This window comes from Phymastichus coffea, unplaced genomic scaffold (assembly GCF_024137745.1).
Source record: "Phymastichus coffea isolate CEN01 unplaced genomic scaffold, Cenicafe_Pcof_1.1 PCOF00056, whole genome shotgun sequence".
Taxonomy (NCBI): Eukaryota; Metazoa; Arthropoda; class Insecta; order Hymenoptera; family Eulophidae; genus Phymastichus; species Phymastichus coffea.
Window position 1 is genome coordinate 1,167,066 of NW_026706867.1, and position 12,583 is coordinate 1,179,648.

Genomic DNA, 12,583 nt, shown 5'->3' on the forward strand with positions numbered 1-12,583 from the left:
TTACCCTGCAGCTCTCGTTCGTCGTCCCTCGCGCGCGCGCGCGCACGCGCGCACAAAATATTTTCAGTTTTACGAGCTTGCAGCAGGAAAACAATGTCTTTTCACGGCCTGAGAGAGAGAGAGAGAGAGAAGGTTTGTTGTTCGCGTGGTTTTCAGATCGATTTTTCCGGGGTACGCGGCACGCGCGCAAGCTGCACGCGTCCGTTAAATTTAAATTATAAATCGTGCACGTGCGCTACCCGCTGGAATTAATGATGAAGTTTGCTGGGAAATTATCTTGTCACTCACGTTAGCCATAGGGAGCCGCGGTACGCAGTGGAAATGCGGCCTTACCTGCGGCATGTCGACAAAACAAGTGTCCGGTAGACGCACGTTCGTTGTCCCGGACGGTCAGTTCGGACGCTGCTTTCGACGACGCATACCCTATACGCGAAAGGGAGGATGCGAGGTTACGATCCAAGTGCTGCGCGCGAGCGCTCGCCTTTTGGCGCCGCTAATGGTCAAAGCGAGCAACATCGCAAGGGGGATGAATAATTCATCGACGTTGCGAAACCATTGTCATCGTGACGCGCCCATATGCCCACGCATACGCGTGAATTGTCTGTCTCTCCCCTGCCCCTCTCTTTTCCGAAAAGAGGTGTGCCATCACGAATGAAATCGAGCGGCTTATAGCGCAGCTCCTGCTCTCTTTCGCCGATACGATTGCCCGATTGCTTAACGAACGAGCTATATACCGAAAGAGTGGGACGGACGGACATTTTTTTGTTTGTTTTCTTTTTATCTGCAGCTTGATTAGGGAAAGGTCAGCGCGACAAACAGGCCAATTAGAAGGCCGGCTTTCGTGTAATTTCTCCGTTTACGGCCACGTTGCACGGGCGAGAAACTACTTCTCCCAAGATGGATCGACCGGGATGGAGATCTCTCTCGAAGATCAACGTCGCGCGCCGCCGTCTGATGAGTTATTAGAGGTTCTGGCGGCGGATTAACTGGCCAATCGTGTCGAGCTCGAAAACGCTAGCGCTCGCGTGCCACCGAATGAAACCGATCGCTGTTCCACGGGCGTTCTCTCTCTCTCTCTCTCTCTCTCTCTCTCTCGCTCTCTCTCTCTCTCTCTTTCTCTCTCCGGTGGATTACAAAATATCCAACAAGACGATTACTTATCGCAAACACAAACGCTGACAAAAGGGAGCTGGCGGCTAACCTATATGTCTCGCCGAACAAGAGCACTCTGTTCGGAGCTTTGCAAGGTGATATCACAGGAAGAAGAAACGCGTGTGTCCGATCGTTGTAACAGTATAACATCGGCAGATGGCTAACGTCGTTGATATCGCGAGCTCACTCTTTCCTACTACATCGCGTGCCCGTTTATCTCTCTTTCTCAATAGTGGAGAGAAAAAAGGCTTGCCCGAGATAACGAGATTTCTCTCTATGAATGAGAAATAAACAAGGCCGGCAGATTTTCTTTGGCTTTCCTATGTTGTTGTTGTTGTTTTTTTTTTTTTTTTTTTTAATTTATTTGTCGCCAAGCGCAAGGACTCAAAGTGAAACGACTCGATGGCAAAAGCTTGTTAAAGTGCACTTATCGGGGGCTTGATTTTCCAAGGATCCTTTTCACGTTGGCGAATGCGCGCGTGCGTGTGCGAGCGATCGTCGCGCGGATGTAGGTCGTTGTTTTCGCCGCGAGTTTCGGTGAAAGTCGCCGCGCCGATTAGACGACGTTTCGTTGCGCCGCGCCAGGCTTCGAAATTCGCCAGGCCACTCGAAGAAACGAATAGAAATAGGCTTTCTCGATTCGCGACGACGGGCGTCACGTTGACGCGCGTTTTCTCGCGAGTCGATCTCTCTCTCTCTCTCTCTCTCTCGCCTCGACGTCTCTCCAGCGATTTATCACAATTGGAAAACCAACGCACGCGCGCGCGACCCAATTAAGCGCAAGAGAAAATGTCGCCGTCGTCGTCGTCGTCCTCTCGTTAGGCTTAAAGAAAGCCGCGCCGCACATGCGCGCCCGCATCAGTGGTACATTCGACAGGGAGCAAGAAATTTCGCTCTCTTTCCTCTTGCCATCGCTTGCCCGTCACCTGACTGGCCCGTAAGGTTGACTTATTTCGAGAACGCGAAAACTTATCGTTCCCTGTTTCTCTTTCTCTCGTGGGCAAATTTTTTCGCTCGCGCCACCATGGGCCCAACGAACGATTTGTGCGCTCATTCTTTCGCGAGACCGTTTTTGTTACGACACGCTAATCTTGCCCGTTCGCAAAACCCTGCGCAATTTCGCATCGACCAAACTCGCAACCAGCAGTTTCTTTAATATCAGGCTTTCTAGGAAAAAGAAGGAAAAAATCAATGGTCAGTTAACGAAGCCCTCGATATGTTATTATCATTAGCGCGCAACATTCGTACCGTAGCATTCCCACAGACGTGTGAGTAGTCGATCGATCGATTGTAGCCCGGAAAAGCGTACAGTGGTTAATTAGACATTCAGCGCATAGGAGCGTAAATGAGTCACTGCTGTTCTCTTACGGATGTCACCGCATGTACATGTGCAACTTTCTTTTTTTTGTTGCCTTTCCGTTTTGGAAAGCAAGAAAGTCGCCTATATAATTTATTGGTCATTTGAATTTTATATAGCGAGCTGGGGAAACGCGGATCAGTAACGATATATTATTATTATTATTATTATTGTTGTTATTTCGGTAACTCTCTCTCTCTAACTTTGTTCAGAAGGTATTGTTGCAGTATCGCAGTTTCTTTTATCGTCTAGCGCCTTTCAGAACTTTCAATAAATGGATATATTTTTCCTGTTCCTTTTTATTTATTCGTGGCAAATCACGCTGACAAGCATATTTAATGAACGTTCGCTGCGCCAAGAAAATTACAAGCTGTATCGCGGGTGCATGTACCAGTAATTATATCGCGCATAGAAAATTCTGCACGATGCTACACAATAGACGAGAGGAAATTCGTGTACGCGCGCAAAAATTTAATACAAGGCATTCGTTCATGTATAATAGCATAATGAAAGCTAATCAATGAGTATCCATCAAAGTGAGCTAATAATCAAAGTGAACTAATAGATCAGACTTGGCCGAGTGCGAGAAAGGAGAAAGCGCCCCTTGCGCAGGCTAATCGACGACAAAACGACCTATATTATACTGGCTAAGCGATCGATCGCAAGTGGGTGGTGGTCGTGCTTCTGGCTCTCCAACAACACCGCGGCAGCCGCCCATTGCACCTGGCCAACAACGGATGCCAACTTATTTGACATCCGTGATATTGTGGTTTTTTTTCCTGTTTTCGAGTGTCTGACAATTCTAGCATTTACGGCTGATACTATGGGAATTGTTGCGAGAGAGAATGTCGTCATTGTCATATTCGACGATGAAAAGCAGGAGCGATGGAATGTCGTAGGCATGAATATTTCGGTATTGTCTGAGAATGAGTATTCAGAAAATTACAACTCATTACAATCTCTGCGAGATTTATGAGCTTGCAGAATGTAGAGACATTTGCATATCAATTCGCACCGTAGCGGTTTTTTGTGTAAAAATAATTCAATCGGATATACTACGAAAACATCCAGCTGCTATTTTCGAGACTCCATTTTCAGATATCATTCGAAGTGAAAAAAAGCGCTGTCCGACACTGCTGCACTCCACGGTGACTGTTTTTTCTCTTCTCAAAAGCTGATAAAACGTTTTCATTTCTCGCCAGTGGAATGTAAAGTGTAACGCGAGCGGAAGAAAAAAAAATGAAAGAAAACGATTTTTCACGGTGGAGCGCATTACAACACTGGTAGCGTACTCACGCGCGCAATACAGAAGAGAACACACCGAGGTCATTTTTTTTTCTCTCTCTCTCTCTCTCTCTCTCTCTCTCTCTCTCCCGTTTCAAATTATTGTTTCCGATTAGCAATTACGCGCAAGGTTTTTTTTACTCTATCGTACGCACACGTTATGTCGTATTCGCGTTTGAATAGATCGACGCGTTGTTAAATCGTTACGCCGGTTCGTCATCGCCGCTGTACAGACGTATATATAAAAATCATATTTTTCCAAAGCCAATGATTAGGTGAACTGTCAAAGTTAATTGTCGCTCTCCGCGATGTGGAAAAGAAAATGACTACTCACACTCGCGGATACGCGACGAATGTACATCGAAAAAAATCGATGGAAGAAAAAAGCCGCGAACGAGTCGATCGTCGCTCGATGATGATTCATCAAGAAACTCGTCGTCATCCCGTGCACGTGCTTCTTTTTTTGCCTGCGGCGACTGGCTGTTTAGAGCCCTTGAATCGATCGATTGTTAGCGCGCCTGGGAGATATATATTCAATCGAGCGAGTCTCGCTTGATCATGCTTTTCGATTCGCGCGACGCGCAGCCTTCGGCCGCGCAGACGGGGCTTTTCCCTGTTTTCTTACTTTTTTTTTCTAAATGAATATGGAGATGAATGATTTTCCGGCTGGCTACGATATTTCGCCTTGATTTTTCGGAAAGCAGCTTTGAAACTGGAATCGCGCGACGACACGTAGCCATTTCGCTTACGCCCAATCAGCGGATTCCCGCTAAATATTAAATAAAACCCGATAGCGTACAGATACAAGTCGAAAAGGCAATGAACGAAGAAGGGATTGTCTCTAAAGGAGAATGAAAAAAGACACGCGTTCGAGTGATACTGCAGCCACTCGACGCCCCATTGCGATAAACGCGGTCGCCACCCTCTCTCATCGCCGCCTTGTTTGAAGAATAGCTCGTGGTATCTACACGGCACAATGAAGTCGGCTCGCTCTATTTTTCTTTTTCACGTCAGTCGATATTCCGATTCAAGTGTGTCCATTCAAATTTGATGGCGGGGACGAGAAGCCGGATATTTTATGGATTTATTCCGTCGAGGGCGAATACGCTATTGAAAGACAAGCCTGGATTTGGCGAAAGCTTCGAGTTGATCGTCGACGAGGGTAATGCTTTTTTGGCCCGAGTGTCCCACGTGCTTGCGGCACTCGTTAGCGGCACTCCTTTCCGGCGCGTCGTCTCCCAAACGAGACGGCCAATTCGCAGCGCTATTCTCTTTTGCGAAAACACCGCGCGCGCGAACAATGCCGTCGACGCATTACATATTTGATAAACAAGCGACTCTTCGCTTCCCCCCCCCCCCCCCCCCCATTTCGCCGGAGCGCGCGAACAATACTGTAACACCAAACGTGCCGTGCCAATTGTATAATCGTTGCGCTCGCGAGAGCGATTCCCCGACTCGCGACTAATGTTTAGTTTCTTAATTAATCGACTTTCGCAACGCCGCGGTTAACTCCTCGGGCGGCCGCTCAAGATAGGCCACCGTACCGTGCAACAACGCAGATGTACGCGCGCGCGAAAGCTGCCACTCGGCGGAGAACATGCCGCGCAAGTGATTGCCGGCGCCCGCGCTCGAGCAGTCAATTGGTCGTTGAGCAGCGACTCCCGGTGTCGAGGACGCAGCGTGCAATGCCCGTCGGCTCTCTCTCTCTCTCTCTCTCTCTCTCTCTTTCGCTGGCTGCAACGCAGGCGCGCACGGCATATCAATCCGGTGCGCTCGCACGGCTCGCCATTGTTTTCCATTTGCGCGCGTTTAATTGGCAAAGAGCGTTTCCGCGCGCCAGAAATCGGCCAGTCGTCTCTCGGCAGGCCGAGCGTGCTTTCTAGAGCAGCCGCCATGAGAAGAGGCAGCGAGCTAGTAGCTCGGAGAGCCTCTGCATAACGGTCGTGTGACAGCCGAGGTCAAGCGGCGTCTGCGGCGCTCGGCAACGGCAAATCGGCCGAAGTCCTCGCGACTACGCTTCGTCGCCGATCGGCCAATTAATTAACGCGCGCGAGCTTGCGCCATTGGTCTTGCAAATTGCCCACCCCGAGAAGTCCGCGCGGCACGTTGCTCGGTAACGGTTGGTGTCGCGCGCGCCATAAACGATCGACGTCGAATGGTGCTTGTCCATATCACGTCGGAGGACAGATACATAATAAACAGCCTTCACTCGTTCGCTCGATCCCGCGCTTCGAGTCTCTCTCTCTCTCTCTCTCTTTCTCGCGAACGCTCATTGCCAGTACCCAATGCCTAATTAAAACGAAGAACAACCGCGCTTCGGCAAACTTTCGGCGCATTTTGGCGTGGAGACCGAAGGCTAGCGAGTGTCGGTGCGCGGTGCACGTACACGCGACGACCGTCCGCGTCCGTCAGCCGAACTGCGTAAGCGCGACCAGTTCTCGTCGCTCTATCAAGCGAAGCTGGAGTCGCCGCACACGAGTCGCACCTCTTTCGGGCAGTCGCCAGGCCAAATTAGAAAGGTAGGCGTGTGCATATGTACCTGCGAGAGCAGCTTGGGAAGGGTATGGTTGTGCGAGTTCCTCTCGGCGTTGGCGCTGCGCTGCTGCTGCTGGCTGGCCTCGGATCTGAGGTCGTGCCTCCACCTCAGCACACCCATCATGACCGAGCGAGCGAACCGACTGACGGATGCGCGCGAGAAACCGGTCGGAGCGCTTTCACTCGCGACGCGCGCACATTACGGAACTCGCGGTGCCCTCACTGCGGCGAGGCGAGAGCGCGACTGCCGAGAGTAGTGCCGAGAGGCAGGCAGGCCAGCAGCGCCGAGTGGGCGAGAGCTAAGTTACCGCGGCGCTCGGGACGCGGCGAGTCAAGAGTAGGGAGAGGAGGGAGTAGATTACGCTTTGGCCCCCGCACACGCTCACCGCGACCGTTGCACACTTCGGCGTCTACGCTCTGTTTTCATTCGGGTTTTTATTGTTTTTTATTTTTTAATTCGTTCGCGCGAAAAATTATTTGTCCGCTCGTCGCCTGCGCCTGGCGGTTGTGCAACGACCGATCGCTGTTTTGCGAATTCCCAGCGAGTAAGTCTCGCAATTTATTTGCGCTCGCAGATGCCATCCTAACGGTCTTTTTCAAAGCTACTTTGCAATCTCTGAAACGCGTCAGACAGCGCAAAAATTTACGATCGGCGAACTGGTTCGTTCAAGTAGTCCAGCGCGACAATCATCAATTTTAATATATCTGATGCTTGAGTGATAATAAACTTCTTGTTCTTTTTTCATTGTACTTTGCTTGTTAGCTAGAAAGTTTTCTGGCGCTACTTTCATAAAAATGAGTTTTTTTTTTCCTCTTCTCGCCGAAAAAAAGGACGTCAACGAGATTGATGTTCACGCAAGTGGAAACCTCTCGCACACAGTGAATATTTTCGCCCAAGGTGATTTATATATATATATATATATATATATATATATATATATATTTCTTTTCTTTTATCCTAAGGAAAAGACGTGGACGTCAATCATTATTCTGTCAAAAAATTTTATACAAGTGGCAATTCGTACACGAATGTATCGAATATCAGTTTCTAGCACGAATAACAGAACAGAGTCCAGTGCAGAAATCTGTGACATGTGTACAAACCTGCTTTTAGAATATCCCGTCTGGTAAATAATAATCAGCGCGCGATAAGATAGCTCGGCGAAAATAAAACCGATGACCGAAAGAAAGAAATTGGCGTAGTAGAAAATGACTCGCGAGCCAATGCGAGAAGAAGGAGACACACCGTCCCGAGCTTATTTTTACACGCTCTTAACGCTTGGTTCTTCGTCTAATGCGCAGAAGAAGAAACAGAAAGGGTCGTCTTTCGCGTTGGCATATCCGACGTGGAAGCTCGCGAGCGAGGCGTCGTCAGCGGTGATCTTTGTCTGGCTTACTTCTCCGCCCGATGGCTGCGTCGCCGCGTCCCACACGCACGCAGTTCGCGAAGGATTTCATTCCACGCTCGCGCGACGATTCCACGCGCGTTTGTCTGCGCGTCTTTTACGAACCGAGGGCAGCTGCTCGCCACGCTGCCGCGCGCGCCATACGGGCTTATTTGAAAGAGAGAGAGAGAGAGAGAGACGCATCCTCCTCGCTCGTTTTCTCTCCCTCTCTCGCGCGCGCTCGTTTTTTTCTTCCTTTTGCCGTGAGAATTTTAAGTGGCCGCGTGCGTGCGTGCGTGCGTGCGTGCCGGCATTCGATATTGGAGCAAGAGGATACGCTTCTTTATTTAATCTTTTCTTCGTCTTTTTCGGAACGACGAGAACGCCCGGGAGAGCGTTGTCTCTCGCGCACGCCCGTACTTCGCCAAATTGTCCGCAGAATGCGCACGACCGAGGGCAGTTTCGCGACTTTTCGCCGAGCGCGTACAATCCGAGAATTCGATCACCGTGGTCTTCGGAGCAAATTGAAAGCCCGTCCGCGACGAAGCCAGCTATTAACTCGTCAACCAGATGTTTGCCCTTCCACCCACACGGCCAAGCCTTGTAGTGATCGGCGAGCGAAAATGCACCGAGCCGTCGTCTGCAGCTTCTGCGGCGCGTGGCCGAATGTTAATTAAGGGGGGGCAAAAAGTCGCACCTGCAACAGCAGCCGTTGGACGCGCGCTTGTGTAACACGAGCTACAGTCGAGATGCTTTTCCGGCCTAATTGACAGAAGGAACACAAGGAAGCCTGGGAAAAGCTTTACTTTCGAGTATTCGATTTTCTCATTTCAACGTACACGAGTACGCGCACCCACGTGTGTGCTACTGGAGGGTGAGAATTATAACAGGTGGTCGAAAGCGGAAACGGAACAAGTCGTTCGAGAGAGAAACGGCTGCGGGTGTTTTGTTAGAATAGTTCGTTCTTTATTTATGGGCGAGTGTATTTGACGGTGCTGTTTGGTGAATATTGAGAGAGACATACCAGTTGGTAGTTTCGCTCGAAAGAAGAAAATATCGGCTCAGTATTCGAGAGCGTTGACCAAAAAAACATTTTTAACTTGAAGTAACTTAATATTTCTTGTCTATTATACTGTTGCTTTATTGGCCACGCATTTTCTAGCGGATAATCAAATGGAAAATTAAAAACTATCCATGGTGTAAAAAGACAAGAAAGCCAATTTAAACATTGAAATTCAATTTCTTTTCAAATAATTAGTTTCCCTAATGACCGAATTAGTTTTCAACTGGTAATTGTTGAATATTAAAAGATTAATTTTGCTTCAAGTAAAAGTGCTTTTTACTATAATAATGTGACCATCGGAAATGGTTTGCGTATATTAGTCGAGGTTAATTCAAGGAAAAATGTGATGGTCAATTTTACTACATAGCATAGTCGTATGAGTACAGTAAGCGATAATAAATTGTATGGTAAATTATACCACTCTAATATTCTTGAAATTAATATGTTAACAAATATTACTGCTACACAAATAATATATCTGGTCAGGTTAAAATAGTTCAAAATTATAATAATTTCTACACCTTATTTATGGTATCTGATACTATATTTTTAAGTTAGCAGAATAAACTATTTACTTATAGGTTCAATTTGCCACTGTTTCACTAACTGTAAGAATAATTTTGTCTCGGTATACCACATTGCCGATCATCACAGTTGTTCAGCTGAATAACTTATTTGAAACATTACGTGACTATAATATCATCAATTTATCACGCACAAATTACGATTTATATCTAAAAACTCAAATATTTTCTTTTTCAACGACCGAATGCAATTCACGATCAAATGCTTCGAGAATAAAATACCGTTAATTTTTAGTTGAGTGACAATCGTCGACGTGGAACACTTGCAGTATCGCGAATTACGAAAGTTGAAAAACAAATTTGAAACATTACCCTGCTACAGTGTCATCAATTCATCTATCGCCATCTGGCCATTCCTAGCAGCCAGTAAATGAAAAAAAAAAACTTAAAGTCGCCGAACACATGAAAACCTCACCTCGAATCGCCATTTAAACATAACAAGTCCACGTTTCTTTTGAAACTCGCCAACAAAGGAATCCACTAGCTTTTTAATCTTCAAAATCCAGCATTGAAGCCGCAACAGCATCAGCCAACTCGCGTCAATATAATCGGAAGATAACCAACGGAGAGCCACATCGTGATATACGAGAGCAGAAAGGAGAAGAAAAAAAGCCATATCGCAAGAAGCAGGACAATAGCCGCGACGAGAGCGAAAATAAAAGAAGAGAAGAAAGACAAGAGAGGAAGCGGATGTCATTTCTTGCTCGACTTATTTCGCTTATGTGTGTGTGCGCGCGCGCGCGCGCGCGCGTGCATGCGTGTCTGTGTGTGGCTGCCGACGTCCTTCGTTTTCTTTGTCGATTTTTCTTCTTCGGCATGACGGTCCCTTCGAGCGCCTTTTCGAGAGTGAGTGTTTTCATAACGCGGTACACGCGAGTGCGCGTGGGTGTATTGTCTGCTTAACGAGATAAGCCCGTCGGGACGATTGCGGAATTAAGATTACGGGGCTTTGAGAGCGATCCCTTCTTTGCTACACACGTACGTGACTCGATCTGCTTCAGTTCTCGCAATTATACGGGACACTTTGGTCACTCAAATGCTGCAGCTCGGATATGTTCTGTTCGTTAAATTTTCGAATATTTGGAATCGGTGTAGTGTTGGAAAGAGAGAAACGACCTCCGTCTCCCCCTGGACAATTACGTCTGGGAAAATTCTTACATTACGAACTGCAAGAGTAGTTAAACAAATGACCTGCACGATATTACTCGCGTCTATTTATAACTGCAATTAGACTAGCAATCGTGACTATAATTCTCTTCTGCTCAACTAGCAAAACAATGTGTTAATCTGTTTTTATTGCCGCAACGCCAAACACCCATTAACCGCCACACCTCGGCAAAGTACCATTCCGCCTACACAGACACGCACACACACACACAGGCGCGCGCGCGTCAAAAGTGATCGAGACTTTCTCGCGAGCAGAAACGAACGCAGCGGAAATTCAAGTCGCGTGCGCGATGCAGCCTTATCTCTCGCGACGTGCGACAGACGCCACCGTATCGCTCATTGAATTCTATCTTTTACGACTTATCGCGCAACCATTGGCTACGGCTTTATCAATGCTCGCAGCGAGTCCTTCAGCGGTGGCACTCGGCGAGCTGCAAGTTGTTCGGTTGATATTGTGCCGAGACGCGAGGTGACTTTTAATGCCTTCGATACAGGGCACTGCAACGCCGGCCGATACGTCCTTGCCGCTCGCGCTCCCATAACGCGCTCCCTTCCGCTCGCCGAGGCGAAAATTACGTGCGAGAGCGCCACTTCGACGGCGTAATTCATTGCCCATTAGAGCGCCCGCGAGCGCGTCGAGAGGAAAACCAACGGAAAAAGTGCGAGGCGCACGCGAGGGAATGCGGCTTTTTTGTACGTCGCGCCGCGCCGCAGCGCTCGCGGATAACGGACATGAAGCGCGAGATACAAAGCATTTTCCTTCTTTTTATTTCGTTTTGCCGCGCTTTTTCGCGGAAATCCATGAGCCACGGAGGAGAGAGAGAGAGAGAGAGCCGAGCGCGCAGAAACGTGCCTTGGCAATCCTTCGCGGGAAAACGCCCCGCGCTTTGCTACGCGCAGCGCCGTGACCGTACCAAATCCGAGATCTCGCTCGTTCGCCGCGCTGCTCACGCTGGCAGAGTAGGAAAATCTCCGGCGGAGGTTCCGTCGCCCCTCGACCGAACATTGTTCGTGCACGCGCGCGCACTGTCCCGCTGTCTGCTTGTCTTTTTTTTTTATTCTAAATTCTTCGCAGACAACATTTTTCTCTTTTCCCTTCCGTTTTACCTCCGGCTAGTGCGTCAATGGCGTGGAAATGTGGAGCGAATTTTTTGACGTGCCCAACGTGGAGTTCTTTTCTCGTATATATATGTACGTGTTCATTTTGAACAATACACGTTACGGAATTGAACGATTCAGTAATATCTGAAACTTGGAGTCAAAAGATTTTGCTATCGTGGAATTCCATGTGACGACGATGAGCATGGGATAGAATACGGAATGACGACGATGACTCACAACAATGTAATTGATCACAAACGTAAAAAAATGAGTAATAAAAAAAAACAACAATCCACAACATCCTTCCGGCCAACTCTCATCACCGAATACCCCTGCGAATATATTAGGATCCAATCTACCTTTTTGCGAGCTGCGCATATGTACGCGCGCGCGCGCGTGTGTGTGCTTTTGCGGAACGATCGCAGGAGTCGCGAGCGGAAGAGCGGCAAGCCGTTGCTGCTGGAGCGCGGCGCCACATCCTGCCCTTAACCTTAGCCCGTCCTCCGCATCGCTCGTCGTTGCTGCTGCTGCTGCTGCTGCTGCTGCAATTTCCTTTCTTTCCCTACAGGCCGTAATACAGAGGGCGGGCAGGCGATGATGTCGGCGTTTTATCGCTTTCGCGTGGGAGTTTCAATGTACGTGTTTTCATTTCTTCGTTGCTTGAGATTTACGTTAAGTTTTTTTAAGCTTTCATTTGGTTTTTTATTAAAAAAAGGGGGTTTTTTTATACTTCTAAGAACTAGAAAATAAATGAGTTTAAATTTCAAGCAATCTAACTAATCTGAATCGACAACGAATTTAATGCTAGTAGAAATATTTTTTATTTATTAATGAAAATTGAGGTGATAAACCGATTAACGAAGCACGAAAAAACTCACCCAAACCCCACATACTATTATACACATACCATATATACAGTATACAGAAGCATATACGAAATGATAAACATATTCAT

The 12,583-nt window shown here is 47.9% G+C and overlaps 1 protein-coding gene across 3 annotated transcripts in view; it reads right to left on the reverse strand.

Moving 5' to 3' along the window:
• LOC131666044 (rap1 GTPase-activating protein 1-like) overlaps positions 1-12,583 on the reverse strand; it is a 134,074-nt gene that overhangs the window by 20,537 nt on the left and 100,954 nt on the right. Inside the window, exon 1 of one of the 3 annotated variants that reach the window (XM_058938379.1) lies at positions 6,333-6,559. The exons of the other annotated variants lie outside the window; for them this stretch is intronic. Within the exon in view, the coding sequence (XP_058794362.1) occupies positions 6,333-6,452 (120 nt within the window). The 5' untranslated portion in view covers positions 6,453-6,559. Of the gene's footprint in view, positions 1-6,332; positions 6,560-12,583 lie in introns of those variants that run through there. 3 annotated transcript variants of the gene reach the window in all.